Raw genomic sequence first — 18,812 nt, 5'->3', positions numbered from 1 at the left:
CTAGCGATAATTTTTGTCTCTAACTTGTTTAGAGACAAAAATTATCGCCGCACATCGGCGATTTTTATCGCAGATAAACCTTGCTATTATCGCAGAAAAGTCAGCGATATTCATGTATTATTGACCTAATGCTCTTAGCCATGTTATCCACCTCCCATTGGATAACATGGCTAAGAACTGCTCAGGGCAGGTGTTAGATTTTGGAGATATTCGCGCTTAGCGCGAATATCTCCAAAAGTTGGTAATAGAAGGTAGCGATGTTAGGGACTGTTTCCAGTCGCTAACATCTTGGCACGCCACTTTGCATGTCATTAGTGATAAATATCACTGACATGCAAAGCGGGGCCCAAGATGGTCGCTATCTCCTTTTAGCTGTCACTAACTGGTGTTAGCGACAGCTTGGTAATAGGGAGATAATTTTATCTCCGCTTTCATGGCTTTTAAAGCCAAAAAAGCGGAGATAAACCCCCTTGATAATATGCCCCACGATTCCTTGGGGGTTTCAGCCGACAGGGCTTGCTATTGTGTTACATGGTAATTTTTCCATGAAACGTCAGAGGGTCGATGCAGGGGTTCTAGAAGAGGTGATAAACCATTTAAGCCTCATGAACAAGCGCATGGTCTTTTAAAGATTTGTGAAGTACTCGGGGCGGCGGTGTGTGTGTGCCCTCTTTCAGGAGCGGGCGGGGGGGCACTGCCAGCAACTTGCCAGGTCAGGTAGTGTTCAACACGTGCATCACCCTTTCTCTGCCTGCTATTGCGCTCCATGCTTCGGAAAGGTAAGAAAAAGAACGTGCATTTGAGTTTGAAATGTCCGATCCTGCAGCAGCACACTTCCAAAGCCCACACATGACAATAACCCGATTCAAGGCCCCATTCACCCGTTTTTCAAAAAATAGATAACACTCCAACAAATTAAGGTTATAAAACTTTATTAACTTTTAACGATAATGAACAGAACAAAAACTAAAAACATTTAAACATTTCTTAACACAAAAAGCAACAATGGTTAGAAGCTGTCTTTTGTGCGAATAGTCCCAAGGCAGCACAACGTGCAGAGTTCTGGACGGCACCCAGGTGATGTCGCCTGGGTGCCGCACTGGTTTAGGGATCCTACAATGCTGCTCCGAAAATTGGCGTGGGGCGTCCCGGGTGGGGCGGGGGGAGGCCTCGTCAGTAGCGGTCTGTTGTGCGAATAGTCCCAAGGCAGCACAACGTGCAGAGTTCTGGACGGCACCCAGGTGATGTCGCCTGGGTGCCGCACTGGTTTAGGGATCCTACAATGCAGCACAGAAAAACAGCGTGGGGTGTCCCGGGTGGTGCGGGGGGAGGCCTCGTCAGTAGCGGTCTGTGTCCAGTGTCACATGGCTGACACAACATGTACGACAGGCACCCAGGTGATGTCCAGTAAACTGCCGCACTGGTTTTGGTATCCTACAATGCTGCTCCGAAAATTGGCGTGCGGCGGCCCGGGGGGGGGGGGAGGCGGCGTGAACGGGCCTCCCCAGGTGGCGGCCATCTAGCTGAGTTGCGCTCGCTCTTGCGGCCACAGCGTCTCGCTCACCATGTTGTGGAGTTGCTCCCACTCTTGCAGTGCAGCGATAGGCGGCTGCCACATGGCTGTCAAAATGGCGGACGGCTCCTCGGTTTTGGGCCTGGTCCACTGAAATGGCCCTGGGACACCTTGGAACTCGGACGCTTGCCTGCTAGGGCTTGGGCTCCATTCTCGAAAAGCGTCCCCTCAGCCGTGAAGATTGTATAAAAGTCTTGGGGGCCCCCGACTCCCGCAGTCTTCCGGTGGAGAGCGGCTGCCATGATTGCTCGCGGAATGACCACGACGGAGCCACGAGATGGTGGTGCTCTCATGCTGACGCCAGCTTCAGTCTGAATGATCCAGAAACAAGGTGGGGCTTTCATCGTTTGGGAAAAAAAATGTTCTAAACCAATGAAAAGTGTTATTTTTAGGTCATATGACCAAGCCTTCCATCTTTAGGAAACCAAAAGTAAAATGAACCAATGAAAAGTTTTATAAACAAGTCACATGACCTGTTCTGCGGCATAGGGCTACAAAAAGCGTAGAAAATCCGTTGGCACGTGAGGCGGCGTCAGTAGCGGACCGATGTGCGAATAGGCCGAAGGCAGCACAACGCGTCGAGATCCGGATGGCACCGAGGTGGTGTCCAGCAAATTGCCGCACTGGTGTGGCCATCCTACAATGCTGCGCCGAAAGACGGCGTGTCCAGCTGAGTTGCGGTCACTGTCAGTAGCGGACCGATGTGCGAATAGGCCGAAGGCAGCACAACGCGTCGAGATCCGGATGGCACCGAGGTGGTGTCCAGCAAATTGCCGCACTGGTGTGGCCATCCTACAATGCTGCGCCGAAAGACGGCGTGTCCAGCTGAGTTGCGGTCACTGTTGCGGTACAGTGACTCGAACGCGCCGAGATCCGGATGGCACCGAGGTGGTGTCCAGCAAATTGCCGCACTGGTGTGGCCATCCTACAATGCTGCGCCGAAAGACGGCGTGTCCAGCTGAGTTGCGGTCACTGTTGCGGTACAGTGACTCGAACGCGCCGAGATCCGGATGGCACCGAGGTGGTGTCCAGCAAATTGCCGCACTGGTGTGGCCATCCTACAATGCTGCGCCGAAAGACGGCGTGTCCAGCTGAATTGCGGTCACTGTTGCGGTACAGTGACTCGAACGCGCCGAGATCCGGATGGCACCGAGGTGGTGTCTAGCAAATTGCCGCACTGGTGTGGCCATCCTACAATGCTGCGCCGAAAGACGGCGTGTCCAGCTGAGTTGCGGTCACTGTTGCGGTACAGTGAGTCGAACGCGCCGAGATCTGGATGGCCAAGTTTCAAGTTTCATCTGGCAGTTTTTCTCCATCCCTCCTGGATCAAAGAAGGTGAATGCTATGCTGTCCTATGGCAACATGAGCATCAACCTGATGAATACGGCATTCGAAAATCATAAATGCCCTAATGCACCCAAGAAGTAATTTTTTTTTTGCTCCAGTTGAGCCGTTTTCAATGCCTGTTTTTTGTTGTTTCCCCTCCATCAAGAACAAAACAAAAATACAAGGCGCTAAGATCCGAATGGCAAGTCCTGGATGTTGAGTGCCTCAGTTGAGAGTTCTGAGCAGTGCTTGTAAGACTATCTGAAGTTTATTATAAGAATCAGAGTAAGTTGAAGACTGTCTGAAGCTTATTTGCACCTGCTGCAGCTTCACTAGGTCCGGCGGAACTTTTTGCCTTTTCTTTTCTGCTTCTTTTCCTACAATGCGTTTCATCTGAAGACACGACCAGGTCCCTGAATGTGTGCAGGGGGACGCTATTGATTGAATGAAAATGGCGGCTTGACACAAAGCTGACTCAAGCGTTACTGTTGGTGCTATACAGACAAAAATTGGTTTTCAGTTTGTACATTCTTCAGGTTTTTTTTTTCCATCCAAGTCTGATTGAGAGTTTGTAGAAAAATGGCTTCAGATTTTCCACATACTACTCTTCAACATTCTTCCTAAATGTAACAATGTGAAACTCGAGAACGGCTGTTTCTGTTTCCTTTCAAAATGCTGCCACCAATATTTTCTGAATGGAAGACACCATCTTGTAGCATAAAGGGCCGAAAGGGGTTCTGGTCTGGCCGATGGTTGGTGGAGACATTTTGACTATATCTTGGACCTGCCCGGCCTCGCCCAAAATGGCGCCGGTATAAATGGGACTCGTAACTCCTTGCCCGCAAATGTATATCTAGAAAATGTTATTGTAAGTGGCCCTGTCGTATTTTAATTACAAAATGTACGTCCACCGATTCCGCAACTGTTAGACACCTTTGTTCTTGTCACCTAATGGCCCGCTCGTTACGTTCTTCTACAGTGTAAATGTCTCCTCATCATATACGATTTCAGTTTGCTCCGTGGCCGGCCCACGTGGTTATAGGCCCGTATTTGTATACTGACATTTTCACAATAAAGGTTTTTAAAACAAAACACGGTAGTAGTATTTTCATTTGTAAAGTTTTTACTTTTAGTGACTGTTTTCGAATCAGTAAAAGGCAAGTGAAATAAAGCAGTCCAATTACATGACGGATAAAAGGTATAATATGTAGGAACGCAGTAAAGATAAATGGTCAAGGGCAGTTGTGTTTTTCATGTCTGCAACATAAAGTGATCGATAAGAATCTGATAATCAGGCGTATCGGCGACTAAGACAGCAGGCCGAATCTCTTTTACTCAACGGCTCCGTCATGGAAGGAAGAAACGCCCTTTTTCTCGAAAAAGGAATATATTTTACTTGCAAGACAGTTGTAAATTTTCCGGGAAAGTACATTAGCCTGGAATATTATAACATATGTTTGAAAAAAAAATATTGTTCGAAAATAATAAAAAGCGTGATTTTTAGGTCATATGACCAAGCTTTTCATCATTAAATTAACAAAAGTAAAATGAACCAATGAAAAGTTTTATTAACAAGTCACATGACCTGTTATGCTTACGTTACGCGCTGCGCGCCGCGCCTCGGATCACTTCCGGGTGCGCTAACGCGGCGTGTCATAAAACGCATTACGCGACAACGTAGGTCAAGAATATAGTCTAAATGTCTCCACCAACCAGCGTTCAGAACACAACCCCTTTCAGCAGTCCAAAAAGTTCTGTTAAATGACAACAGAGGGGACAGGCAACAAGAACCATCAGTCAAAGAGGGGAGGGCAAGTTCTTCTCTTCCGGGTCATGTTGGGGCGCTACCGGAACTGATCGAATTGGTAGTCTACAGTGTTTCTGGATGTTTCAGACTAAAGCTGGCGTCAGCATGAGACCACTACCATCTCGTAACTGCGTCGTGGCCATTCCACGAGCAGACATGGCAGCCGCTCCCCACCAGAAGCCTGCGGGAGTCGGAGGCCCCCAAGACTTTTGTAGAATCTTCACGGCTGAGGGGACGCTTTTCGAGAATGGGACCCAAGCCCTAGCAGACAAGCGTCCGAGTTCCAAGGTGTCCCAGGGCCATTTTAGTGGACCAGGCCCAAAACCGAAGAGCCGGCCGCCATTTTGAGAGTCCTGTGGCAGCCGCCTATCGCTGCACCGCAAGAGCGGGCGCATCTCAACTACATGGTGAGCGAGACGCTGTAGTCGCAAGAGCGGGCGGTAAACAGCTGAATGGCGGAAGAGGCACAGTGTAGCAAAAGTGGGCGGAATGGCAACTAAAACGATAAAGGGGCGCCCCACTACAGCTTGTCTTCAGGTCAAACGGATTGTGGGACAAGGTCCAGAATTGAAGAGTCATCAAAAGGCAAAAAGTTCCGCCGGACCCCGGGAGCCGGCCGCCTATGTCGGGGGCGATCTCAGGCTACACCAGTGCTATAAGACTTGGGGAGGGTGTCGGAGCCAAGCGTCTTCTCCGAGTCCATGGCCATCACACCGCCCCTCAGGGGCCTCCGTCAAGCTGTTTAGGAAGGTAACATATCACATTGTTTTCTAATGCAGTCAGGTCCACAAACGACACTCACTTACTTTGAGAATAGTGAAGCTGCAGTAGGTGGAAATAAGCTTCAGACAGTGTTACAAGCACTGCTCAGAACTCTTAACTATGGCACCCAACATCCAGAACTTATGCTATTTGAGAATGGTAGTAACATCGAAGCATCTCAGGGACCAAAACCATTAACGTACTTTCACGTATGAAAATCTTACTTGGGGAGGGGGCAGGAGCGAAGCGCCCCCTCCCAGTCAGCGCCACCACACCGTATGTTGAAAATCTGAAGCCATCGTTCTACAAAGTCAACCAAACTTGGATTGAAAAATCTAGAAAAATGTACAAACTGAAAACCAGTTTTGGTCTGCATAGCATCAGTAACAACGCTTGAGTCAGCTTTGTGTCAAGCCGCCATTTTGATTCAACAAAGCACAGGCATTGAAAAAGGCTGAAATTCAGAACTCTAAACTATGGCACCCAACATCCAGGAGCTTGCTATCTGGATCTTGGAGCCTTGTGCTGTTTTCGATCTATTCACACATCGGTCCACTACTGACATCATCTTATAAACCAACGTTATGTAAATAGTTTTTTATTAAAATGTTTTACCCTGTTTCTTTGCTGGTGTGTTGTCTATATTTTTAATATTTGCATAGGGTTTGTCGTTATTTTGTGCGGGATGGGTGATGGAGCCGAGCTGTCTTGCAGCCCTCATGGTGTGGAGCTCAGTTCATCTCACTATTTTCGTATTTCTCAAGAAGGGTTGTTCCTAATATTTCTATTTTAGCGAGGTCAAAAAGAGATCCAATTAGTGGCCTACTGATTTTGCTCGATTACTTTTATTTTTTTACACGATTTTTCACTATCTGCAAAGACTAAACAGAGTATTGCGACTTTGTGCTTGTTTGTAAATAGAGAATGATCCAAAGAGAACCAATTCTAAAACAGTAAATGCTTGGACAACAATCAATCAAATGGAGAGACAAGGAGGCACGACGGATTACAACGGGGGTAAAGGCCTGCGTTAACTACCCTTCAGTATCTGCAAAGAGAGAGTACTACTAAGGCAAAAGAGGGGAGGGGGGGGGTTGCAGCGTTCAAAGCACATCAGCGTGCATAAATACGAAAATGTTTTTATCTATCACGTACTTGACATTTTAAAGCTTTTCATATTTGCTATTAAAAAACCAATGAAATTCACAGAAAAAACCATAGGTTATAGTGGATATATAGTTAGGAATTTGCATTTACAAAACCTTGAAAATTCAATGAAAAAACCATAGGTTATAGGCCATATATAGTTAGGAATTAGCATTTACAAAACCTTATTTTACTCGCATAAAACCATTGAAATTCCATATATAGTTAGAAGCGCTAACTATATATCGCGCACCCGCAATCCACTGCTGATGATGTCACATATTACATCATTCATGACATGGTCAGTGACATCACTGATGACATCACTGATGACATCTCAAATGACATCACTGATGACAACTCAAATGACATCACTGATGACATCTCAAATGACATCACTGATGACATCACTGATGACAACTCAAATGACATCACTGATGACATCTCATTTGTCATCACTGATCACATCACTTATGTGATAATACAATGAACCTCTTCAGACTCTAATATAACCTTACATACACTCAGTATAAACAGACACTCACAGACTGTCACTCATCCATGGAGTTACTCACACACCTACTCAGTCATGCAAAGAATCAATCACACCTCCATTTCCTCAACTATAAAGTTATACACATCTTACTTATTCAAACATATAATAACACATATTTATTCTCTTATATAATCCCTGATACAAGCTCACAGTGATCGATACAGCCACTCACACATTCACTGGCTCTTATGTTCAGTTATTTATATCTGTCAACTCTCACATGTATTGTGTTTTACATACGTACTTACTTGCTCATGTAGCAATGAGAAATCCATTCACTCACCAACACACCCATGCATAGTCAACCGCCCATATAGCTGTTTCCACATGCACTCTTGAACTCATACTCCTAGTGAATCAACTGCTTACACATCTATGCACAGAGTCACGCACCTCCCAGCCACCCACACACACACTCAGCCTCCCATTCAAATACTTGGGCAACCAATCAATAACCCATATGGCCACTCTTATAGCTACTGATCAACACATGCAGCAGCTTACACAACAACAAACATACTGATGCACAAATTAAGACAGTTTAGTCACTAACCCATGCACTCAGTGAGACACATTTAATCACTCACTCATACAGTCAGTCATGCACCTACTAAATTCTTCATCCAGACACTTATACATCCACTCATTCTTCAATATGTGAAACATATTTTAACTTTACAGAAACATACAGTCACTGGGTGTTGTCATCAGTGATGTCATCAGTGATGTCATTTGAGATGTCATCAGTGATGTCATCAGTGATGTCACTGACCATGTCATGAATGATGTAATATGTGACATCATCAGCAGTGGATTGCGGGTGCGCGATATATAGTTAGCGCTTCTAACTATATATGGAATTTCAATGGTTTTATGCGAGTAAAATAAGGTTTTGTAAATGCTAATTCCTAACTATATATGGCCTATAACCTATGGTTTTTTCATTGAATTTTCAAGGTTTTGTAAATGCAAATTCCTAACTATATATCCACTATAACCTATGGTTTTTTCTGTGAATATATATATATATATATCGGGGAAAAACCACAACACACAAAATGGATTCAAATCCGGTCGTGGGGATGCAGCCTGCTGCTCTGGCAGAACCGAGGTTGACACCGTAATAGGACAACTATGGATACGAACGTGCTGGGGTTCTGCAGGGGTGGCCCCAACACACTCCGTCTTCAGCTGAGAAGCAGGGCAGGCAGACAACATAGGTGCACCTTCACGCCCACTGTGGTTTTACTCAGCATTACCTCGAGCAATAATGCCCCCCCTAAGTAAAGGACTACAGATCCCAGTAACGCCGCCTCGACTTTACACGCCCAGGGGGCTGGGACTTATGAGAAAGGCGGCGTGCTTCAGCGATTAATGAACTTTGCCACTGATGAAGAGAGCTGGTGCTCTCAAAACGCGTTTGGCAGCATACCTGTGAGGACATCATTGTTGAAAGCCTGCTGGCAAGCTGAAGAATAAAGGATTTGAATCCATTTCGTGTGTGGTTGCTCCCGGAATGGGTTCCTGCGATAGTTTTGGATTTAAGCAACGGCCGTCCCGGTCGTGGGGATGCAGCCTGCTGCTCTGGCAGAACCGAGGTTGACACTGTAATAGGTCAACTATGGACACGAACGTGCTGGGGCTCTGCAGGGGTGGTCCCAACACACTCCGTCTTCCGCTGAGAAGCAGGGCAGGAAGACAACATTGGTGCACCTTCACGCCCACTGTGGTTTTACTCAGCATTACCTCGAGCAATAATGCCCCCCCTAAGTAAAGGACTACAGATCCAAGAAACGCCGCCTCAACTTTACACGCCCAGGGGGCGGGGACTTATGACAAAGGGGGCGTGCTTCAGAAATTAATTAACTTTGCCACTGAAGAAGAGAGCCGGTGCTCTCGAAACGCGTTTGGCAGCATACCTGTGAGGACATCATTGTTGAAAGCCTGCTGGCAAGCTGAAGAATAAAGGATTTGAATCCATTTCGTGTGTGGTTGCTCCCCGATATATATATATCATATATAAGATTATCCACAGTTCAACAAATAATCATCCGGCACTCCAGGCAAGATTCAAAGACACCTTTGGGCTTTATTTAAAACGAGGAAAAACATCTACGCGTTACAGCAGCCACTGCTGCCTTGTTCACGATGAAAATATATATATAGACACACACACACATATACAATGTATTTCCCTTTGGCAATCACCATTGGTTAGCTACTTTGGTCTCCATTCCATAGGAATGCTTTGGGGGGGGGGGTTTCTTATTTCCTTATCACTTTGGCATTCTGTGACAAGCCTTCTATAAACTTTCCCAAAAAGGTCTTATCCACCTCAGCTTCTTCCAGGAAAATTTTGGGGTGATCTGTTATCAAGGGGCCAAGAAAAAGGTAGCAAGGTTCAAAAATGCATTTCCCCCCTTTTATTTTACCATAGGAAAATTGAAATGCATAAAGCAAAAACTGCTGAATGGAATTAAACATCATTTTTTATGAGAAAGTCAGATCATGGTGCAGAAAGCATGATATTTGTAATTTGGTGTAAATCTGTGTTCCAGTTTTTGAGAAATTAAGTCTCAAACTCTTTATATATGTTATGCAAGGAGAACCCCCTAGGAACTAAAAACATATTTTTTTTAAGTGCGCCACAAATTTGTGATAGATCCTCGAATATCTGCTAAAAACATATATAATTTTAAAGTGTTGCAGAGAATTTGCAGTGGATCCACAAATATGTGGCCAAAAACATATTTTTGTTTTTCATTCTACTGCAAATTTATGGTGGACCCACAAACCTACAGTAACAAATATTTAAAAATGAAACACATGGTGTAGGCCTGGGCCCTGGAAGACAGTGTAAAGGGTCCATAGGGGAGGGGGCATGAAACCCCCCTCCCCAAATCTCCAGCTACTGCTAACCCCATACAGTTGAGCCGAATTAAATTATAAGGGAAGGAGGCGTGCATTCCCTCTCCCTAAACCTCTTCATGCCCCGGGGGCGTAATCCCTAAGAGGGGAATGAAATGATTAGGAGATGGGGTGCAAAGCTCTGCTCCCCAAGCCTCTTCAGGTCCCAGGGACACCATCCCTTTCTGAGGGGGTCAATTTCTCTAATATGGGAAGGGATTCGAGAATCCCGATCACCTCCCCAAGATCGGCCCTGTACACCCCATCTCCCAGGGGCCTGAGAATGTGCAGTAGCCCATAGAACACACCCCAGGTACACTGTGGTACCCTTCCCAGAAGAGTGCAGGCATACCCTGCCCACAATCTTACAGACAGGAAACAGAACTTTGCTACTGTTCTGTGGAAGCAGATAAAAAATGCTTCTCTCACCCAGGCGTGAGCAAAGGAAAGGTAGTGGTTCCCGCAAGTACCCCATGGGCATTCTTGCGGGCCGGTAATAGAACTTTGCTCCTCCCTGGTAGAAGGTGTTAAAAATGCTGCTCTTGGTAGAGAGCGAAACAAAGGTGCTGACTCCAGCAAAAATTGTTCTGACCGGGGTGCCAGATTGGAACATGGGGCCCCAGGGACTCCTCCTGAGGTCCCTGACAAAAAATGAGCTGTGTGCCCCAGGTAAGCTCTGAGGCACCCAATTTATTAAAAAAATGCCAGCTTTTACTGGCACCCACGATTGTTGGGGCTGGGGAGCCAGCTGGGGTCACAGAGTAATGGGGCTCCCTCAATCACACTAAATCACCCACAACCAAAATTAAAGACGTGAGTGTTCTGGGTAGGCACCCACATAAATAAATACACTAAAATGTGAATAATAAATCATCATCAAGAGCTCCTCATTTATCATTAACTGCTCAGGCAAAGCAGCCCCATAATGCCCTACTCCTTTTTTTACAACTAATATTTTCTTGCTGTTGGTGACGCTAGAAGAGGAAAGGGCAGCACCAAACATTTTTGTTGTGAGGGGCTGCATGAAGTGCAGCTGCCACCAGGCAACATTAAAAACATTTAATAAGTCTCCTGAGTCATTAGTTCCATGATCCCCGGAGCATATAACACATATTTGTAGAGCACTCCTAGGTGAAGCTCTATGCTGTTTAGGTCAACTACCAGGCTCTTTAGTTGATATTAAAAAAATATAACTTTATTAAACATTTTAGAAAAATCACTTTAATTAAACAATTCATTGTGTAGCTTAGTGAAATATACATTTGATTAAAATTATTGGTGATGTTTAGACAAAGATGATTAACCCGCTTCATATATGTTGACATCCTCACAAATTGATTAAGCCAATAGGCCCACTTTTTTATTTTTGTGTTGTGGCTCCTGACACTCATTTATTCATTCATTTATTCCTTTATTTTGTTGACTTTTGGTTGTCCTGGGACATTCACATCTCTAACCATGGGTAAGCTGTGCATTGTAGGGCCTACGTTATAGTTTGCTCTGGTAATAATACTTGCAGAATTGCACTCGTTTTGTATGATTGAAACCTGAGTATAACTATAACGCCCCTATAAGCTTTGTTTTTTTTCAGTGAATTTCTAGTTTTTTTTAATTCCATTTCTAACTATAACATCCTTGTAACCTTTGGTTTTATTCAGTTAATTTCTAAGGTTTTTTATATGCTAATTCCTAACTATAATTTCCCTTTAACCTTTGGTTTTTCAGTGAATTTGTATGTTTTTTTGAGTAGTACTCAAATTTGCAGAGTGGTGAAGAAAGGGGGCAGAGCCTCTGAACACCTCTCAGGAATCCAGCTGTGTAGGGCTTGCGGGAGGTACCAAGAGGTCTTCTTGGCCCCCAAGGTCCCTCAGCATCCAAGAGGACTTAATTATCCAACTAGTAGTGCACCTCTAGGTGCCTTTGCAGAGTGGTGGGGAAAGGGGCGTGGCCTCTGAAGCCTTCTTAGCAATCCCACTGTGTGGAACTTACTGGAGCTAAGAGGAGAGGTTGTTCTCCCCTAAGGACCGCCAGCTTGCAGGTAGACTTCCTCTCCCAACTAATAGTGCACCAGGCTGCGTGTTTCCACAGTGGTGGAGAAAGGGGGTGGGGCAAAAAGACCTCCATGAATACTCCATATTAAGAAGCAAATTGATTTCTTTCAGTTGAATCAGTTTATATTTTCTGATGAGTCATATATATGGGGATAAAGTACAGAGTGCAGTAGATTATAAGGATATTGTATATCACCAAGGATTACCATGCTCAAAGGAGGAGCAATGCAGAAGGCCAAGTTCCTTTGTTAGGTTATGGGACTCCGAGGGGTTTTGCAATATTCTTTTTGTACCGCAGGGCGTATTTTATTTGCTTGTTCATGGTCACAAAACCATCCTTCACATAATCTGCTTAAAACCTTGGTGCCTTACTCTTTGAAAGAATTTAGAATCAGTTCAATGTAAATCAGGCTAAAAATGCTGTAGCTAAGAATATGTAGGAACATGTAGAGATATGTCATTTGTCCCTTAGGACTAATATCATGGAATTAAGTAAAGATACTACCATAAACATATCATTTTAGGAAAACAGATCGGAAAAATTAAAAGGCAGTTCTAATTTTCACTATTCAAAATGCAGCTGTAAGTATGCTAGATGACCTGCCTTTCAACTTGACTCATGGCAGTAGTTATTATGATTTCACAGCTAAATTGTGATATCTTTGAAGCTTGAGAAGCTACTTGATTTCATTATTACAGGTGACTATAGATGTCACAACTCGTCTGTAACAAGGACATTGAGACAGACTTTTATTGCAGGTATTGCAGACTCCCACGTAATATATCATTATGTACCACAAGCTTACATTTGAAAAAAGTGTGCCTATTAAGAATTTAAATATTTTATTCAGGAATGAAAACTATATAATGATTGGTGATGTAGATATTACTTTGAATAACTTTTACAAAAATGAACAAATCGAAACTCACCAAGTTGCAATTTCCTCAGCGGTGTAGTCCACCTTGGGTAATGGGTCTCCACTAGAAAAACAAGTTAATGCTAATTTATTATATATTTCAAAACCACAAACACCAGTGTCAGAAATTCAAACATATATTCATATATGTTGCATATAATCAGGTTACATATAATCAGGGCCACTGAAATTGTACAGCTGTGACTTTTTCACATCGTTTGGATTTGGCACATTTTCCACAGAGTTCACTATCTGCTGCATGATGTGTTTCCAGCTCAAACAGTTCATAAGTTACTAAAAATGCTAAAACATGTGTGGCCGCTTAGTTGAAGGGTCCTTGCAAAGGTTGACTGGTCACCTTTTTGTTGCTTATTGCTGACTTTGAGAGTTAAACTGCTACCAATGTGATGCTACGCATGCCAAGAAGGTGTTAAGTGTAAAACTGGCATCATAATGAAGTTATACTATCACAAAATGTGCCGCAGTATGCTCCATAGTTTATTTTTTCATGCTGCCAATTTCCCATTTTGAGGACATTCATGTCCCACAAATAAGCAACCTCAACTGGTTTGAGCCTATCAAGCCTCATCAGTGATATGCAACTGGAGTCTAAATGGCACAACGAGCATGAGATCGACATCTTGGCATAAGCAATTAACTTCAGGTCGATCACTTATAACAAAGCAAACAGGTGTAGATCTAATGCTTAAATAACCTCAGCTACTGTTACTTACTTTGTTCGCAATGTAACATATCTTTTCCCCCTATAAGTGAAGCTAGACAGTGACCTGCCATACACACGTCAGTCTGGATCCTGCCCCAGAAGGACCAGTCCAGTTCAAACTGCTAGGATACTGCAATGAACCCTGGCAAAGGAAATAACTTTGCCATACAGTAAACCCTATTTTTTTATTAATAAGTTACCCTTTAAGTGTAACTTGTGGGCCAAAAAGCTCAAAAAATGTGTAACACTATATATTTGGAAAGTGTGCCATCACAGTGACTGAAGGTGTACAATCTATCTCCTCTGTGAAAGTTCAGGTACATTTCAATAAGACAGGCCTAGATGTGATTAAAGTATTTATTTTCCAACTTCACCTTGGAAAATGAGAGAAAAGTCATTCAATATTATGTTCCACTTAATTTTCATAATCTGATCCAATAGTGTAATTAGGTTTTGATAAGATTGGTTGAAAAGTAACTTCATAAAAATGTACTTAAGGCTGCCTGAGTGAGAACTGACTTAAAGCCAATTCTGCAATTCATCAAACATGTGGAGTTTTAAAACACATCCTTGTCAAGGACAGATAACCAGCCCATGAAGAAGAGATTGTTGTTAACTGCTAGCCATGTAGCAAGAATTAGCCATCTAAGGGGGAGCAGGAGAGCAGGCAGAACAAAAGACAGCCTAACACTTTTCAGTTGGAGATGCCAGAAAGGCCTTCCTCTATTCATTCCCATTCCCCTCCTAGATATCCAGGCTTCAGTCACAGTAGAAAGAACCAGGTTGGGCCCTGTTAAGTAGGCGAGGAGGTAATCTAAGCAGAAGAGTGGCTAGGGGAAATGGAGGGAGACCTGTCTGGTGGCAGAAGTGTCCTGCTTTTTTAGAATAGGGGGTTGTGGGCCATTTTACAATAAGGTAAAGGAAGAGTTGCAAAAGGAGATGGGCATAGGACGAAAATTAGTCAGGACCGAATATGAAGATTTCTCCTATCACAGTATAGAGCATAGAATGCTACTGACACCTCACCACCATCTCCACAGAGCATTCCTAGACATGGGAAGACCCACCTAAAGAAGAAAGCCCTTGTGGAAGAAATAAGAATCCTGACTTCTACACAAAGAAGAGGACTCATCCAAGGACTCATGGCCCCCTGACTCCTGCTAGCATCCAGGGGCCTGAACTGTTCTCCAAGGGCACGTGGTTGTTCTCCTGTTTGCCTGTTTCAAGGGCACAAAAAAACAGAAGGACTTCTGACTTTAAGAGGACCTGGATGTCTACAGAGGCCTGGTCATTACAAAGTACTTGGCAGTAGAGAGAGACATGTGCCTAGAAGCCTTCCCTGAGAAAATAGGGACTGAAGAACTGACCAGCAGAAGAATTTCCTAGCAGTTGAACAGTTGGAGAAAAGGGGAACTTCTTATCCTTTCAACCAAGAAAGTACCAGGACAAGGTTCTGAGGCTGGCCCAGAGAGGTCACACCCAAGGTGGGCAAGAAACCCGGGTTTGCTGCACTCAAATGATTTGCTGTGCTGAAAATGGGTTTAATAGGACTCTGCAGTAAAGACATCTGGCCTTGTGGACTCCTGCTCAGAAAAAGCTCCAAGCCATACACTGTTGAAAGATTGTGAAAAGTTGGCAAATTTGTTCGATCCCCGAAGCAACCCCGGCGTCTCTGAAATCATCTTTGTCCTGCTCAGAACTGTGTCCACCAAAACCAATGGTGTGAAAAGGAGCACAACGATGACATATCTGACTATGAGGATCCTAGCCAGGCTCAGTCTTGGACCCTGGCCCTCAGAAGAATTTTGGCTTTCATTTCATAGACTAATTCCAAAGGTAAAACCTTGGCAACCTATTCAGCCTATTCAACCTCCACTCCATTTCAGTTATCATGAAATCGTGCCTAGTCCCAGTGAGATGCCACTGGTTGTTTCTAAATGGGGCTTAACCTTTTCTACTTGATTTTGCATTACATGTGTATACAATCTTATCCCTAGTTCTCCTTATTGAGAAATTGAATGATCATGGTGTATTTTTGCTCATTCATTTTCTCTGCATTTTTAAATTCGGTTCGGAATTTTATTATGTTGTTCTCTGGGTTATGACTGCTGCTTGTGTGTACCCGCCAGTACAAGGCTTGAACAGAGATTCTCTCAATAGAGTGTTTTCATCTGAGCAGCTTTTTTATTAAGTTGGTAGTTGTACACCTCCATACTATTCACTTAATGTGCCTTTTCCCTTGAAAAATACACCTTCCTTCCAAACCTCTATACCTAACAAACATTGGCAATGCCCGAATATCTGCCTTTAAAGGGATGTTGTCTGATAATGTGAAGATAGCATGGGAATTTATGAGTATTTGTGTTGAAGCAAAGAACTGTACAGCAATACTGGGGGAAGATTGATAGGTCAGGTGACAGATGCACTGTCAAGTCAGTCCTAAAAATCAATGCAGGTTAATGACTGCCACCTTGCCAACTGTGCTACTAATAGGAAAAAGCACCATAACATGTCTAGTTATCTAAGACACTTTAATACTTTCGATGGCATGTGTGTGCCTCTGAAATTTCAAGCTCAGGCGGCTGTACATACACAAAGTGATTTAATCTGTGTGAAGGGAAAGCACTTTTTTTTGTGGAAGCACACAATTTATGCCCAATCCGAACATTTACTCCTAGCTCCCAAAATGTGGGCGGAGCACTGTGAGTCTCACATAATTGAATGGCGACAGCTGCAGTCTCAAGCCAGACTATGAAAATGTTTAATTACTTAATTTTGTAAAAATTGCCACAATAAAGGCACGGAATGAAAACTAGTCCAGTCCGGGTCTTGCATCTCTGAGCATCTGCGTAGTTGAGCAGATCAGTAGCGAAAACCAGTGCGGAGTGGCAGCAGGAGACTGGGGGCGGGGCAGGGGGTCGTGAACCTGGAACAGCGAGCTGCTCCAAGCCTCCAAGCCACTGCAGAGTTAGCAGGAGCGGTGGCAGGAGCGGCGTGGAAGTAGAGAAGCCGCCTGACGCCGCTTGCCAGCCGTCTGCCTTCATGCATTCCTGCATGCCTGCTTGCCTGCAGCGGCGTTGCGGGAAAGCCGGGTGGCGGGAGTCACGGATCCAGTGAGTTCCTGGAAAAACTAACTCCAGCCCCAGGAATCAGAGGAGGACTGCAGGAGGATTACAGGGACTACAGGGAGGACTGCGGGAGCTACCACAAGGCCACATAAGGCTACCACAAGGCAGCTGCAGCGCGGGATTGTGAGAGCGTGGGAGCAGCGTGGGGGTATCATGAGGCAGCAGTTCCACCCCCACTCCCACTTCTATTTCCAGCAGTCCCTGCCAGGAGAGCAGGGGGCAGCAGAAGTAACAGCAGTGGTAGCAGAGACTGCGGAGACCACAGAGAGGACAGAGACCACAGAGAGGAGGACAAGACTGAGGTGAACAGCGGGTGGCAAGCAACCCAGTATGGCTCTCCTGGGTAGTGGTGGTAGCAGTAGCGGTGGAGCCAATGGTGACCAGCTTCAGAGTGCCATCCGATGTAGCCACCTGCAGCCTCCCTGGGCCTGTGGTCCCCCCTTTCATCACTGGGCTGTTGCACTGTCCCCAGCCTTAAGAGGTCACCAGGGGCTAAAGCAGCATCTCAAAAAACCAAGCATAAGTGAAGCATAAGGAGTGCAAAGAAGCAAAGAAGGAAATGAGATAGGGGAAAATTCATCAAGCGGCAAAAGCAAAAACAAACAAAAAATAAAATCTAAAAAATCTTTTGAAGAAGGCTCGCCAGTAAGCCAAAAAGGAAAGGCTTCAAGACCGAGAGAGAGGTTGGTCTCAGCGCCGACTCCGGATACAACAACGCTGAGCCCGAGAAGGAAAACCGGGATTCATAAATTCTTCTTTTTAAAGGACCAAATGGAGGCGGTTTACGCACCAACAGTTGAGGCCACCAAGCTGCCAAGTCCTATTTTCCCAGATAACACAAATGCTCCCTCTGTACAAGTTCTGGCAAACATCAACGACGCACCAATAGGGAAGCAAGCCCCACAAATATCAACGATAGGGTGGGGCGTGGCTCGCAGCCAAGCACGATGGCTGCTTAGTAAGGGAGCTCTACAAGCAAAGCGGCATTTTGTATTAATCCGACATCAAATCCGGCACAAGTTCGACCCAGGTGGTGGATCCCGAGGAGTGAGGGCTGCCTGCATCATCCGTTTCGATCCCGGAGCGTCTCTGACTCCGGGAACCACATCGGCGACTGAGCAACATTGCGGCCTGATATTCAGTGAGCGACACCGGCCTCGAGCTGTCCTGGGCCCAGGCGGAAGTGGGAGTGAAGCAGCCGCAAGGACCGGAAGTTGACCCAAGCCCCGGAGACGGAGATCTACATCCCACCGTCCGAAGTGCCACAGGTGAACCGATTGGGGCTGAGAGGACATCGGAACCAGTATAGCAGCACGGAGGGCACACCGAAACACTGCTTCGACCCCGGGAGACTCTGCATTTGACACCGCCGGAGACCCGGAACCTACCCCACGACCGTGCTTCAACCGGAGGCCCACATCTGACAGAGAGATATGGAGATAGCAACCCGACTGGAAACCAGTGCAGCAGCTAAGGGGTGCCTAAGATCGCCTTCGGCAAACGCATCCAGGGGCAAAAAAAAAAAAAAAAAGGGAAAATTAATAAAGGAGCAAGGGACTTTTAAAACACAGGACTTACAGCGCGACTGGCTGACGTCGGATACACCTCGGCATACGGAGCCCGCAAATTGATACGCGGGAGGAAGGGAAACGAGCGCTGTGACCAGACAGAAGCCAGCTCTTGGTCTAAGTGAAAGGGGGACACATAACGGCCAGAACAGATATCGGGGAGATAAACGGCGGTCCCCACGGACAGTGAATTATTGCGCCCAGTGACCCTGAAGACAGAGAAAACGGTCAGGCTGCCTCTCTGGAGAGTGGGACACAGTAGTATACTGTAGCACTGCCCTTGCACCGCCATAGTGCTCCTGCGGCGAGGCCCAGTGAAAGAGGGGCGCACGAGGGAGACCCTCCGG

General features: G+C 45.3%; 1 protein-coding gene across 1 annotated transcript in view; it reads right to left on the bottom strand.

Annotated features, from left to right (window-relative positions):
- LOC147751276 (tyrosine 3-monooxygenase-like) overlaps positions 1 to 18,812 on the bottom strand; it is a 309,602-nt gene that overhangs the window by 192,119 nt on the left and 98,671 nt on the right. The window contains exon 5 of the mRNA XM_086933182.1: positions 13,059 to 13,109. Within this exon, the coding sequence (XP_086789308.1) occupies positions 13,059 to 13,109 (51 nt within the window). The remainder of the gene's footprint in view (positions 1 to 13,058; positions 13,110 to 18,812) is intronic.

This window comes from Lissotriton vulgaris, chromosome 1_1 (assembly GCF_964263255.1).
Source record: "Lissotriton vulgaris chromosome 1_1, aLisVul1.2, whole genome shotgun sequence".
NCBI classification, from domain to species: Eukaryota; Metazoa; Chordata; class Amphibia; order Caudata; family Salamandridae; genus Lissotriton; species Lissotriton vulgaris.
Note: the sequence above shows the minus strand (reverse complement) of the source record. Positions and strands in the feature narration are given on the sequence as shown.